The sequence below is a fragment of the Toxorhynchites rutilus genome, chromosome 3, assembly GCF_029784135.1.
Source record: "Toxorhynchites rutilus septentrionalis strain SRP chromosome 3, ASM2978413v1, whole genome shotgun sequence".
Classification (NCBI taxonomy): Eukaryota; Metazoa; Arthropoda; class Insecta; order Diptera; family Culicidae; genus Toxorhynchites; species Toxorhynchites rutilus.
In genome coordinates, this window is record NC_073746.1 from 267,155,418 (window position 1) to 267,169,962 (window position 14,545).

The 14,545-nt window shown below is 37.7% G+C and overlaps 2 protein-coding genes across 3 annotated transcripts in view; one reads left to right on the plus strand and one right to left on the minus strand.

Moving 5' to 3' along the window:
* The window catches only part of LOC129778638 (phenoloxidase-activating factor 1-like), a 131,303-nt gene that overhangs the window by 90,376 nt on the left and 26,382 nt on the right, over window positions 1-14,545 (plus strand). The window lies entirely within an intron of this gene.
* LOC129774200 (uncharacterized) lies at window positions 4,637-5,827 on the minus strand. Its single transcript, XM_055777906.1, has one exon. It carries the CDS (start codon window positions 5,825-5,827, stop codon window positions 4,637-4,639), a length of 1,191 nt encoding a protein of 396 aa, XP_055633881.1.

Sequence of the window (14,545 nt, forward strand, 5' to 3'; positions counted from 1 at the left end):
CCTGAAAGTTTGTTTTGTATCTGATAATGCGCTGGAAACATAAGGTTGTATATTTACGTAATGTTTTTCTAATTTTTGTTCAAATGTATTCAAATTTATTTTCAAACATGCTGCCAAATAGTAATCTGTCAAAGGAGATCGATGATATTTATAGCAGAAAATATTGTTTTCAGATATAAGTGTATCCGAAAAAAGTTTCCAAAAATGCAACAGATTTCCTCGCAAACTAAATTCCAACAAGTACAGTAAATATATTTTTGATATTGAAATACTTTCTAAATCAAGAGCTTCATCTCTCTTGATTTAAAAAAAATATCGCCATTGAAATTGAAGATTTCATTTTCAATTGATGCTCTTTCATTTCATTATTGATATTTCTTCTATGTTGATTGCATCATTGAATGGAAATGACATGAATTCTATTATGTCGTCTATTTTTGAAATATCTTCAAATTTTCTGTCGAACTCATTTCGTAACGAAGAAATTTAATCTGCATAACGCTGGATACGATCGTTTTAATCTGCTGATTTAGTCGTAATATTTCGGAACTGCTTTAACTTTCGTTTCCTAATTGTGCTTCTAAGAGTGTTTTCAGTTTTTTCCTTGATGTTTCAAATTTAATTAATTTTGGTTCGCTTGGATGACACAATGAAAAACGAGAGCACGTATAACCACGTATAATCATTTATTGAGGATATGATTTCTTGGCAATTGCCATTAATTCTTTTTTTAAAAACTTGGCACCCCAGGGTGTAATAATAATAAAAATATTTGATTCACAATTCTCTTGTTTTGAATTGGCGTTTCTGTAAACAGATTTCTATACGTAGTTAACTATTTCATCTAACTATGTTGACTATTTTGAGTGTCAAATTCCTCACATAATCGGATTTCAATATTTTTGCGCACAGTATTTGCTGACGAAATGGCAATTGATAAAATTTTAAATACTATCATCAATTTTGCGATGATTCATAAATCCATTATGATCAGTGTCAGTTCAGCGTACAAATTTATCTGGAAAGGTACAGATTTTTTTCGTTTTTTTGGTACAGATTCTGTACGGTACAGAGTACACATTCTCGTCAAAAAGTACAGATTGGTACAGATTTTTTCCGCGTGAGAAATTTCTTACATTCGAACAAAGCAACATTATGGTGCATGACGACTTTTACGCCGCAGTATCGCTCGGAGCGATTGTTTTTTAAATTTAATTAATGATGGTACGCAATCTAGATTTAAAAAAAAATTTGTATAAGCATTATAAAACACGCGAAGGACTTGCAAATATAAATGTAGTACTTGTAGTAAATAAATGAAAATACTCAATTCATGCTAAATTTCTACAACGAATATTTTCGATGGTACAGATTTTTGGACGAAAAAGTACGGATGAGAAAGATTCTGAACCCCTCTAGTACAGATTTAAATGTGGCAGCAATGATTATGATTTCCAACCGTGTGTGGAGCTCCAGCTGTCGTAATCGATGCCATTTTTTTTATTGAAAATCATGTTTTAGTGATGAAGCACTTGAACGAGTTGTATATATATTTCGACACGTCGTTTATCCCTTCAATTATGGAAATTTGTTCAAAATACTTCTTTATTAGACATATCCTGCAAACACATCCTTATGGATACACATAACTGTGCGGTATTAGTTCATTCGTCGAATTGTACTTTTAGATTCTATTCTGCTTATAATTGTGTTTCTTGAGAGCGAGTTTTTTTCAATCAAAAAAATTGTTTCAGATTAATTGTTGAAATATTCAAACAATAAATCTTCTGATGCAACAAAACTTCTTTCACCGTCTTCAAAAGGCATTTTATGCTTCAATAAAGTTTGAATTACTTCAAATTATGCAATTGTGGCTGTTTTCTACTTTGAATTCGATCTCGAGAAAACTCGAGGAAACAAACTCTGCAAAACATTAATTTGAAGCCAACGATACTTTCTTTTTATTTGAATATTTTTCCTTCATAACGTCATTTTCGTTACGTTTATGAAACTATAATGAGATAAAGATGCGATCCATTAAAGGTTTTCGGTCAAATTGCGTGGAACCTTCACATTGTTACGATATACGTAGCCAATCTTCACTGGATGCTCATTAACGATAATTTAAGATATCTTGAGTGAATCTTCTTATTCTATGCCATGTACCGAGGTTCTTTTTATGACCAGCGTGTTGATTTGGTCATCGAATTTGGCCGCACGAACTTTCTGAACATCTTAATTTTCTTCAAGCAATGGATGTACTTATTTCTAAAAGTTTTATGCATCGATTTGTAGCATTTGGATGTTATTTGCTGCGAAAATATAACGTAACTTGTATTTACTTTATTTAGCTTTACATAATTCTTGGCGGCTAATATTCTTTCCAATGTTTCCTTTTCGATTATATTTCTAATATTTATTTTATTAAGATTGGATCAGTTTAAATGAACCAAACTCTTCACTATATTTTTACAAGTATATATCAACATGTTTCCTAAATTCTAGGGTTAATAAAATAGGAAACCAATTACTCGCGGTCGACTCGAGTCTATGCTTTGGAATGAATCTTTACTCAACAAATAAAGAAAACATATCAGCAGTGGATGACTGGTTGAATTTTCCTAATGTTGATGATACTTAACTCGGTTAAACATATATTTACCATGGTCCCATCATTAAACGTGATTCTACTTTGAATCAGACGGGAATATGTATATTTTTCATTGAATGAGGATTCAAATTTTTTCTCTTGTGTAATTTCACACACAGACGTATTCCTACATTTTCAACTTTGGGGCTAACGTTACATACACATTATTCTCAATAGAGATAAAAAAAGTTAAGTACAGCTTTGCATCAAGAGAATTTAACCTCATGTAAGATATAGACAAGTGCGGACCGGAGAGATATTCTGACAGTTCTCATTTACAACCAAGAAAACTTTGGCACAGAAATTAGTATATTTATTACGGGAAAATTTCATTATGAGAAAGTGAAAAGTACAAAAATCCAAAAATACTCCCCTTTTTCCTAACATCCGAAAAAATATCACGAAAATTCATTATTTTTCAACCTTAAGTCAATACTGTAAAACAACGCATTGCATGGAGAGGCGCTCAGGCATGCGTAGCGAAAAATTAAAAGGGTATTGTTGCAAGAAGCAACTACTCATGATAGATGTTTATTTACTCAATTGAAAGATACAATTTATTTATTTATTTATTTGTGGTAATTCATTTGACACTAGTCTTGATGAATAAAATTTGTAAAATAACAGTTAATTCAATACATGTCTAATTCTACTAACAAAGTGTCTAGTTGGTTCATTAAAATCAAAAAAACTTGACAGTAATTCATTGTATCCGAAAACGGTTCTATGGAAGCTTGGTTGCAGCAACGTTGTGTTCCGAAGCGATCTATTTGGCACACGGAAGTTCAACATTGACAGTAGATTTGGAGCATCTACTTCTCCGTTAATCAATTTTGCCACTAGCGTCGATTGCTGAATTCTTCTGCGGCGCTCCAGTATGTCTAAACCCAACAATCGGCATCTATCAGGGTATGGAGGCAAATTGTCAGGATCTCTCCAAGGCAAGTTCCGTAAGGCCATGCGAATGAAACGTCGTTGAATTCGTTCAATCCTTAGGCACCATGTTACCTGATGAGGGTGCCATACAACGGATGCACTTTCCAGAATTGGACGGACAAGTGCGCAATACAATGACTTCCAGCAATATGGGTCCGAAAAATCCTTCGCTATCTTCGAAATGAACCCTAGTTGACGTGATGCTTTCGAAGCGATCATAAAGCGGTGTAGATCGAAAGTCATTTTTGAGTCCAGTTGAACTCCAAGATCAGTTACGCTCGTGACTCTTGTTAAAGCGTTGCCACCTATCTTGTAATCAAATATGATTGGCTGTACAATGCGATGGAACGTGATAATCTGATTTTTGTTTCTCTGACACCAATCGGCAAACGAAGTTAGCAAACTTTGCAGAAACCAGCAGTCCGCTTCCGTGCGTACTATGACGTATAACTTCAAATCGTCAGCGTAAACCAATTTGAATCATTTTCCAAGAGCTGAAGCAGCATCGTTGAAGAACAAAATGAACAGCATAGGCCCGAGGTTGCTACCTTGTGGGACTCCGGATTTATTTGAAAACGGTCGTGATAAATATCCATTAATCGTCACTCTAAGTTCTCCATCCGTAAGGTAGGATTCCAACCAGGATACCAACTGCGAAGAAATTCCAAGACGGATCAGCTTGTGCAGTAGCATGTTGTGGTCAATTTTATCAAATGCTGCCTTTAAATCTGTGTAAATGACATCCACTTGTGCTCTATGCTCCATACTCGTTATGCATCGTGACGCGAAGTCCAATAAGTTAGTGGTAACCGACCGCCTAGGCACGAACCCGTGTTGGTCAGTAGATATATAGTTCTTAGTTGCCTCGAGAATCACTCCCCGTACTATAGTCTCAAACAATTTCGAGACAGCTGAGAGACTTGTGATCCCTCGGTAATTAGCGACATTATGGCGATCACACCGTTTGAAAACTGGTGTCATGAACGACTGTTTCCAGATGCGGGGAAATTCTACTTGCTGCAGCGAGCGATTGAATATGTCACTCAGTGGTCACGCAAGAATGGCAATACAACGACAAATCACGACTGCAGGCAAACCGTCAGGGCCAGGGGTTAGCGATCGTTTGAGCTTTTCTGCAGCAAGGGAGACCATTTCCGGATTTACAACAAATATACCAAGATCTACCATATCAACGGGAACATCACGGATGGCTTCTTCAATTTCAGACCTTGAAGCGGGATTCTCTGCAAACACGGACGCAAGGTGCTCAGCGAACAACTGACTTGATTCTGTAGCCGACGTTGCTGTTATATCATTCAAATGAACATTCATTGGGATCACTGAATTTTTCCTTTTGGAATTAACAAAGTGCCAAAAACTACGCGGGTTTGTTTTCAAAGCGGATTGCACACGGAACACGTAATTTTTATAGAGAGAAGCATTCAAAGACCTATATGCATTACTTGCTTGTTGAAAACATTGTCTGTTGGTAAGCGTACGCTGACGACGTAATTGCCGTTGACAAGCATTGCGCGCGCGCTTCAGTGTACGTAAACGGTGCGAGCTCCAGACGGGCGAAACTGGCGGTTTGATTCTTGGAACATTCGTAACCAGCCAATCGTTCAAAATGGAATTAAAACGTTCGGCCATTTCGTTGACATCATTAATAGCAGAAATCATATCCCAATCAACAGTGGACAGATAGGCCAAAAGAGCAGCAAAATCGATTGTACGGAAATTTAGAGGCCGGTCCACTCTTCTTTCTATTGCTTCGACACATACCACACGCGCGGGTAGGTAGATTTCAAGCGAGGGGTGGTGCGAGTCTAAGGGCAACAACGAAGCCGGGCAGTAATATACATCAATATCAATATCGGGCGAACAAAAGATCAGATCGAGAATGCGATCGAGTGGATTGTGCACAAGATTTCTTTGATTGAGGCACAAATAATCCATGCCATCCAAAAGTGTGCTACTGGACGAGGGTAGTTGAGAACTATCACATTGGATAACGTTATCAATCGAACGCCAACGCATGTGCGGTTGGTTGTAGGCACCGCATGTCAGGATAACATCATCGTTTGAACATTTATTGCATAACTCATTCATGGAGGCAAGGTGGTCGTTAATTACGCCGACATCCTGACTCCTATCCGGTGGGATGTAGATTGCACATATTAAGAGCTTCCTACCCTTTATCGTCGAGGAAACACATATTTGCTCCAGGCGTTGCCCACTCATAGTGTTCACAACTCGGCTCACATATCGCTGTGCAATAGCAATCAGGACACCACCAAAACGAGATTCATTGCTGTTGGCTGACTGAAAGCGGTACCAAAAAGCTGTTGCGAGGTAATGCAATCGTCCAGTCCAGTCTCGGTCATGATGATCACGTCAAAATTACAGTCACTTGCTTCTTGAAACAGCTCTTCCGTTTTTGTCCTCAGGCCACGTACATTTTGATAGTAGATCGAAATATCATCCACGCGGATAATGCACTGCAACGTATAATCATTGAGAGTGGGAGGGGGTGCAAATTCGACTAAATACTCGCCTTTGGCGGAAACCTGTTGGTTCCCACCGTCCACATAACATCGCATTCCTTTCAAATCACTATCGGAGTTGCTGTGTCCTGCGCGGTTGCAAGAGTGGTCTCCCGTGTTGTAGTGATCACACGCCGAGTCACGTTTTTTGGCTGCACCATAAATTCCCTAAACAGCAAACCGTCGGGCCAATTTTCAGCATTGAGGGCTTGTGGCTTTAGAGCTGGGTTGACACCAATTTTGAACGACACGAAGGTCATGCTTGAAATATCTCTTCCTTTAGGCACGAGTCGAATGACCTTAATTGGATCGTTAGAATTCAGACAACGGGAATCGATTTTTTCGACATCATTGTCAGTGATCATGGGTTGAAATCCAGACAGATAGAGCCAAAACATTGGTGGCGGAGCTGCGGGTGTGATGAAAGGGATGGAAAGATCTTCAAAATGCACAATATAATAGGGTGAAAAAAATTGCTATCGAAAATTCTTGGATTTTGAGGCCCCAAAAGGGTCAGCGCCTCTGGCAAATGCCGGGTTTGCCGCCCGCACACTGCGCTACTGCATCCGACCATGAGCTCATTCGCGAGCATTGTGAATAATGATAGTTGTGTTTGTTTTTAAATTGTAAGTCAGTTAAAGCCCTTTTTTTTTACTCAATAGTTTAGGGTTTTTGTTGATTCGTTTTGCCCTTAAAAATTTTTCATTTTATTATATGAATAACAATTTGCTTCAACTTTATTAGTAACAATTGTTTGTTGTATAGCTGATGCTGGTCTCTGAACAAGAAAAATCATTATGTAAACTCTGTGAATATTACCATTACTGAAATAAACGCAGAAATAGTGACGGTTGCATATGTCCATACATGTCACTGCGTCGTTCAATTTACAGGAAGGCTGCTATAAGCAGTATGTCACAATCAAGACAGCACATCGAACCGAATCCATCGGGCGGGAAATAGTCGATTCGCTCGGATGTCTATTCCACAACGGCACCTAGTTGCAAGCTGGCGGATGAAGAATGCGTAAATCCATCCGAGCGTACACTTTGTTCCGGTATAGTCTTCTGGAAACTGCAGCTGCATCGAAAAAAAATGGACCATTTCATTTAATCACGCAGAGGTTCTTAAAAAGCGCCTACGAGGCATTCAGACAAGATTCGACTATAAATCTCTCATGGTCTCATTCAATCCCACTCCCGCACTGTAACACAACTCTTGTTGAATCTGTAGAGAAGTTTGCGAACCTTAGCATCGCAAGCGTTTATGCATTAGCGCCGTAAAGGGATGTAAAAAAAAGCTAGTAGTTTTCACCGTTGGATTCTTCGTGCTTCCGCTGCTTATGGGTTGCTCCCATGACACGAAAATGCGAGGTTCATTCACGAAGTTCCAGTTTTCAATTTGGATTCGCGTGAAAATGACACTTTTACCCCGTCATTTTCCGGCAAATAAAAACTCGTGCTAAATCCAATTTTAAAGCGACAGCTTTGAAACCAGAGGAGAAAAAATCAAGCGTTGAATACGTGTTTCGTTGTTAGCAGGATGTTGGAACAATCAGGGATACACAGGTTTTTGCTGCTTCTCGGAGCTGGAATCCGGAAATTCTCGTCTGGGAAAAAAAAAGAACGTGAGAAGCAGTGGTATACGAGCCATAAGAAGAAAGGAAATTATATGTTATGCGAGCCGAGCCATCACCGGAGAGGCTTTCTGGAGGAATTCGGTCCCGCTGGGAAGTAGAAGAGATGTTAATAAATTTTCACAGTCGATAAATTACGAAAATTGTGTGGAACAACGGGCGATTTGCGGGATGTGAAGCTTAACAACAATAGGATTCTTTCCCGGAAGACTGTCGTGTGATTATTATAAATGAATCGCGAGGGAACGTTTCGAATTCTGATTTTTTTTTCTCCGATCCGATGGAAGTAATCTAGTGCAAGATAAAAAAGCGGAAAGCTGAAATTTCTCGGGAGATAAAATTAGTTGAATAGGGAGAAAATCTTATGGTGCAGTTTGATGGTTCCGTTTTTCGTGCTGCATCCCCCGAGTGAGCAATGAACTCGGTCGGATAATTAAAGCAAGATTTTCCATCACAAGTTTTCTGTTTTTTGTTTCTATGTGCTATTAACTAAAGCACATTTCGTGGTGAAAGATGGAATTCGGAGGAATGAATTTGAAACAATTTAAAGTGGAGAGACTATTTAATTAAATTTTTAACTTTTAACTTTTTTGAAGTTATGTAATATCCTGTAAATTTGATCTGAATTAACGAGGAGCTCATCAGTTGAAGCTATAGCGAGTGAATAAGTGAATAAGCTCAAACTCAACGGTGCTAACTTTTACAATCGGTAATAAAAACGTTCAGCTTTTTGGCCATGCCAAATTAAACGGCTTCGAGCTAGAATTCTTCTCATTAATATTACCTTTAAGTGACATCGAAACGCTCATTAGTTCGTTCGAGGTGCAAACAATCCATCTTCTATTATGAGGAGTCCACATAGGCTGTCGCTCACAAGAAGAGACGGCCGTTTTTTTCTTCAGCTCAAAAACTCATTGACAGCCACTTCATGACAAATTAGACAAATGGGTGCAACAACAGGAATTTCATTACCGTGCATCATCAATCATACTCGAGCATCATTATCGGGAGCAGACAGCTGCAATCAATAGCATGCGCGTCAACGAAATTCGAACCATCATTGTTCTTCCCCTGGTGGTGGTGCCAGGTGGGGTGAGATTTCGTTAAACTTTTCCAATGGAAAAGCTATAACTCATCTAATTAAAATTATGGATGTCGATCACAGAGCCAGAGCTTGGATTTTCAGAACTTCCAGGAACTGGAACCAGATCTCGCCCCCGCCGGGCTGGAAGACAAATGGGATATCGTTCAAAGTTCAATTTTCAATCCTTTTGTTTTCAATCAGCGAACGAGTCCTGCGAGACAGTAAAAGAGTGGTAATCTCAGCCCGTTCGTGGAATGGGCAAGAGGCGCGAATTTAGGGGCGATGGCCGCAGAATATCTGCAATCAATTTTCTGTCGGCATATTTTCCGTATTATCTGACCAGAAAGGGATTCGCACTTGAGTCGTGATTTCACCAATTTTCATCTCCGATGGTGGCGTGATCTTTTTTGGAATTCATTATGAAAAAATGGGTGGGACCAGGAATATGAAAAAAATTCTCGCTCCATACAGGGGGATGGCATTCGCGTGATAAACATTTAAATTAAGAGTGGCGTTGAATACTTTGCATGGTTCGTGTGCAACGATTCATACCATTCACAAATTCGAAAAGCACGTATAGTAAAAATGTGTAAAGTGTGAGTGGGATGCATTCAATTTACACGATAATTAGTTTGAAATTCATTATTGCAGAAATTGTGTCTGCTTTTGCATGGCGCTTTTCAGCAGAATTTAGACTGCCATGGGAAGCGGCTCATTAAAGCCGTTTCCTGAATTACCGAAACATTTCCATTCTCTGCGAGTATCGATTTCATCCGATTCCAGATTCCGCCAGATTATGTGATATGCTAATTTCATTACTATTCGAAAACAGCCAACCAGCACACTTCCTGTCATTGTTTGTGCAGGGAAGTTTCATCAAATATTCATTACAATCCCCTCTTCTCTGGTGTATCACTTAGATTGCGCGTTCGCACGAAGTGTATTAGGTATTTCAGTCTGCATGTGCGAGCAAATGGTTTAATACGAATTCATTTACATCGCCAGAATCCAGGTGTTGCAGTAGCTGTGGCTGCCATCACCGTTGCTACTGTTATCTGGAAGTGGTTTGAGGCAGTTCTCAGGAATCACACTGATGCCATACACAGTTGCAATGGTTTGGGATTGTGATTAAAACTTAATCTTGTTTTACAATTGATATCTTGCATTTGTTTTGAATTGTTACGATATAGACAGTGTTGTGTCAAAAGTGTTTAAATGTTATCCATAATACACAAAATATTATATATCAATATAGCCATTCCATGTCAAATCGACATAGTGGTTCTCAGATTTTCGTGAAAAGTGGTATATTTGCTCTTTATCTCAAAATATTAGACCCGTTTTTTTAATTTCATTTCCATTTTAGGGTGGTTCGTAGAATCCATTTTTCCAAAAATGACTTTTTCGGAAGTTCATAATTTTTTAACTACTGGACTGATTCAGATTATAGACATATTGAACTACAACCAATTAGTTGGTATTTTTTGAATAATATTTCAAGAAAAAATATTAAAAATATGGCGCCCTCAAGTCCAAAGCAATGAAAACCCAAAAAAAAAGTACAATCAATAGTTACGAAAACAAAATCCAAATTTTTGGCAAGCGTAATATAATTGGAATAAGTAATTGTCTTTAATTTGATATATCGATCATCTGAATCGGTCCAGTAGTTCAAAACTTATGAATTTTCGAAAAGAAAGTTTTTTTTTATCTCATTTATTTATTTATTAGGCTCATTAGCATTTTAGCTGTAACAGAGCCGGGTTTTAATCGTGTACATATACATATGTTTATGTTTCTATAAATTGTAAATTACACAGTCGTTAGTAGTAGCCATTTAGGCGTAAGGGTATTCTTTCTGTTCATCCATTGTTCAGCAGACTGTCTCAGCGGAGACAGTTGATATTGATCATTGTTGAGTTATTTATAGAACAGCAGCCCGATGTGTCTTGCAGAGCAGAGCAGTTGTATGGATGAATCGATCTTATTTCGACCGTGGATCGATTTCCATCGCTGATGATGGTTGCGTGGACGTAGTTATTCTACAGGGTTTCCATTACGGGCTTCCGAAAGTATGTGCATCATCGTAATGTGCGTTCGGCCGAAAATATTGCTGCTGTTGCTGCCAGTGTGGAGGATGACCCGAATGTTTCGATTCCACGGCGTGCTCAGCAATTGGGCTTGTCAAACACATCATTGTGGCGAATTTTGCATTTGGACTTGCACCTACATCAAAAATTAGAGCGTGGTGACCATGGAATGCGTCGGGCATACGTCGATTGGGTGAACGAACAACAGCAGCAAAATGCTGAATTTTCGCATCAAATTTTTTTCAGCGATGAGGCACATTTCGAGCTCGGTGGCTATGTGAACACCCAAAATTTCCGTATATGGTTCAGAAAATCCACACGTGATTGTTGAGAGGCCATTGCATCCGCCAAAAGTCACTGTTTGGTGCGCATTATGGTCTGGCGGAGTCATCGGGCCGTATTTCTTTGAAAATGAGGACGACGAGATGGTAACTGTGAATGGTGAGCGCTATGGCCGCATGTTAACCGATTTTTTTTGCCACAAATTGAAGATATGGATACGGATGACATGTGGTTTCAGTAGACCGGCGCCACGTGCCACACAACACGACCGAACATGGCCATATTGCGAACGAAATTTGAGGGACGCATAATTTCGCGTTTTGGTGATGCCAATTGGCCGTCCAGATCATGCGATTTGAACCCGCTAGACTTTTTTTGTGGGGTTATGCGAAAGACCGTGTCTATGCCAACTCTCCGCAAACTCTTGAACATTTGAAAGACAACATTCGTGAAGTTATGACCAAGATACAGACCCATATGTGCCGAAAAGTCATCGAAAATTACCTGTTCCGGATCAAGGTGTGCGAGGAAGCCCTAGGTGGACATTTGAATGATGTTGTATTTCACACATAATGGCATAAACCAAACTTTAATTTGAAATAAAAGTTTCATCGAAATTCAAAATCTAAGTGTGTTTTATTTCAATTTATTTTCGGAATTTAAAGTTGGAAAACCCTGTATAACAACACAAAGATGGTCAATTGAGGGCCCTGAGTTTGAACTCACGATCGATCGCTTGGTAAGCGAACGCGTAACCAAGTGGCTACGAAGACCCCCTAAAGTCAGTTTTGGAAAAATTGATTTTTCGTACCACCATAAAAGGGTGCCTATTTTGATTTTAAAGGTGGTCCGAAATTTTCCCTCTTTTTTTTTTTTTTTTTTTTTCTAAAATGACTTTTTTCAACATTTTATAACGTTTGGACTACTGGATTGATTCAGATGATCGATATGTAAAATTCAAGTGAATGAGCTAGTCTGCCTAGGAAAATGTTACACATAACATTGGATAATTGATTGTATTTGTTTTTGTTTTATGTTTACAAGATTTCTGAACCAAGGGCGCTACATGTTTTTCATATGTTTTTTCTTGAAAGCTAAGGTTTTTTTCACATAACATGTCCAAAAATCATAGCAGTGGTTGTTTTCATTTTTGGGTTATGATTCTTCAAACTTGTTTTCAGTCTTCGTTCAATATTCCTATGTGAATAGACTAGATCTATGTTCCTAGAATCCATGAAATCCAAATCGAAAAAATGCCTATCTGATTTTTTGATATCTTATGTTAAAAAACTTTTAAAAAAAAACATAAAAAAATATAGCGCTTTTGGTCCCGAGAGCATGTAAACTATATATATATTTTTTATAGTTTTTATAATCAATAATCACGAAAAAAAAATCCCAAAATTTTGCAAGTGTGATATTTTTTGAAAGAATAATAGCTCATTGAGATCAATTTGATATATTGATCATCTGAATCGGTCCGGTAGTTCAAATTTTTTTCTATAATCATCGGTTAACTTTGAAAAATCATAACTCAAAAACGGAAAAAGCGCCTCTCTGATTTTTGGATATTTCATGTGAAAAACCTCAGCTTTCACACATTGTTTTTTTATTTATGGAAACTGAAATAAATCAGTTTATATTTCAAGTCATTTACATAACTGTTACCGTATACAATTTTACACTTACACTTGTGCTAAATATTTCACAATACGTGATCGATCATTGATATGAAATGTTACGAAGCAAGCAGCCAACTTTAAAGTTGCAAATTTAAATTTTATTTGCTAGAATTAATCGTATCACTCACCTTACATGCAATACAAAAAAATCCCCTCACTTGCATATATTTGCAATGCCGATTTCCCCAGGCACATTGATTTAGAAATCTCTGTTAGGGAACATTTCGGTGGGAACAAAACCTCCCCCCACTCTCATGTATTTGCAATGCCGATTTCTCCGTATCTTCAATTTCAACCAATCAAAACGAGGTATTTCCGATTGGAAATTTTGCGATTGTTTGATTGTTAGTTTCATATAATATATTATTTTATTCATTGTGATGAATTGTTATGGAGTACTAAGATCGAATGATGCAAATATCTCGTAAATTCATCAGGAAACAACTGAGCAATAATTTGTAAGTACATAAGCCGCCGCTTATGTCATCATTTTCGACCAATCCCAAGTGGGTATTTCCGTTAGGATAGGGATTGAGATATTTCAATTGTTCAATAGTTAGTTTCATCACATATATTATTTTATTCAATGTAAAAATTTGTTATAGAGTGTTGTTAAATCGATTGACGAAAAATCTTATCAATCCATCATGGAATGACTGAGCAATAAGCGCTTGAAATTGGACAATATTCACGATGTGCTTGATTTTTGATTTTCAATTTGTAACCCAATATGTTCCCGAAACACGTAATCCTACGTCAGTTGGATTACCTTTCCATCACTTTCCATCATGCATTGGATGCGATCTCAACATTTCATTTCCAACATTTTGGGTGCAGAGTGTGTGTACATGTTGGAATAGGTAATTATATGTGTGAGTATCATCACTCTTTGCAATCGTCGTACCCACAAACCCATGAGCAGGATTATTAGAAGGAGCAGATGGTAGAGTTTGTGAGCGTTTGTTACATTCAATTGCCTTCCGTGCAATTCCAATTGAAGTCGTCCAAAAAATGCAGATTTTAAAAACATGTATTTTTGATTCGAATGAAAGTTTGTATTCCGTTTGGGTTGGAGAATATACGACTTTTCCACAGCAATTGGGAATTTTTTGACTCAAGCGTAATTTTTGAAAAGGGCGCTAGTAGGAGAAATATTTGATGATTCATATCTAAAAAACTATGAGTCGTACCGAAATAGTGTCTTAGAAAGAGTTATAGCGTATTGATGTCTAAACATGAAAAAATATACACTGAGAAAAAAATTAGTACTCTTTTTTTTATGTGCAAAAAAACTTTAAATTGCAATATCCAAAATACATGTCTTTTTATTTTTGTTTGATTTTGACGTAGGACTACGTCTTTCATTTCTATACCAGGGTGTAAAATTAAAGTTTCGAAACCGAAAGCGTTACGCCGGAGACCGATATTTTGAGCGTTAATAGCTCCTGAACAACTGAACGAAATGGTATGATAAACATTTCATTCGAAAGATAAAATGTTTACGCGTTATATACTTGTTACTTTTTGATCCAAAAACTTGTTTCAATAGCCATAAAATTGTCCTCGAAACAGGCTATTGAAATCACCAATCGGTATATAAGAGAGCGCCGCTCGGAAATCCACTCAGTTCTAATTGAACAGC

Excerpts from the sequence above, each read along its gene's own strand:
- LOC129774200 (XM_055777906.1), bottom strand. The coding sequence starts at position 5,827 with ATGAGTGGGCAACGCCTGGAGCAAATATGTGTTTCCTCGACGATAAAG.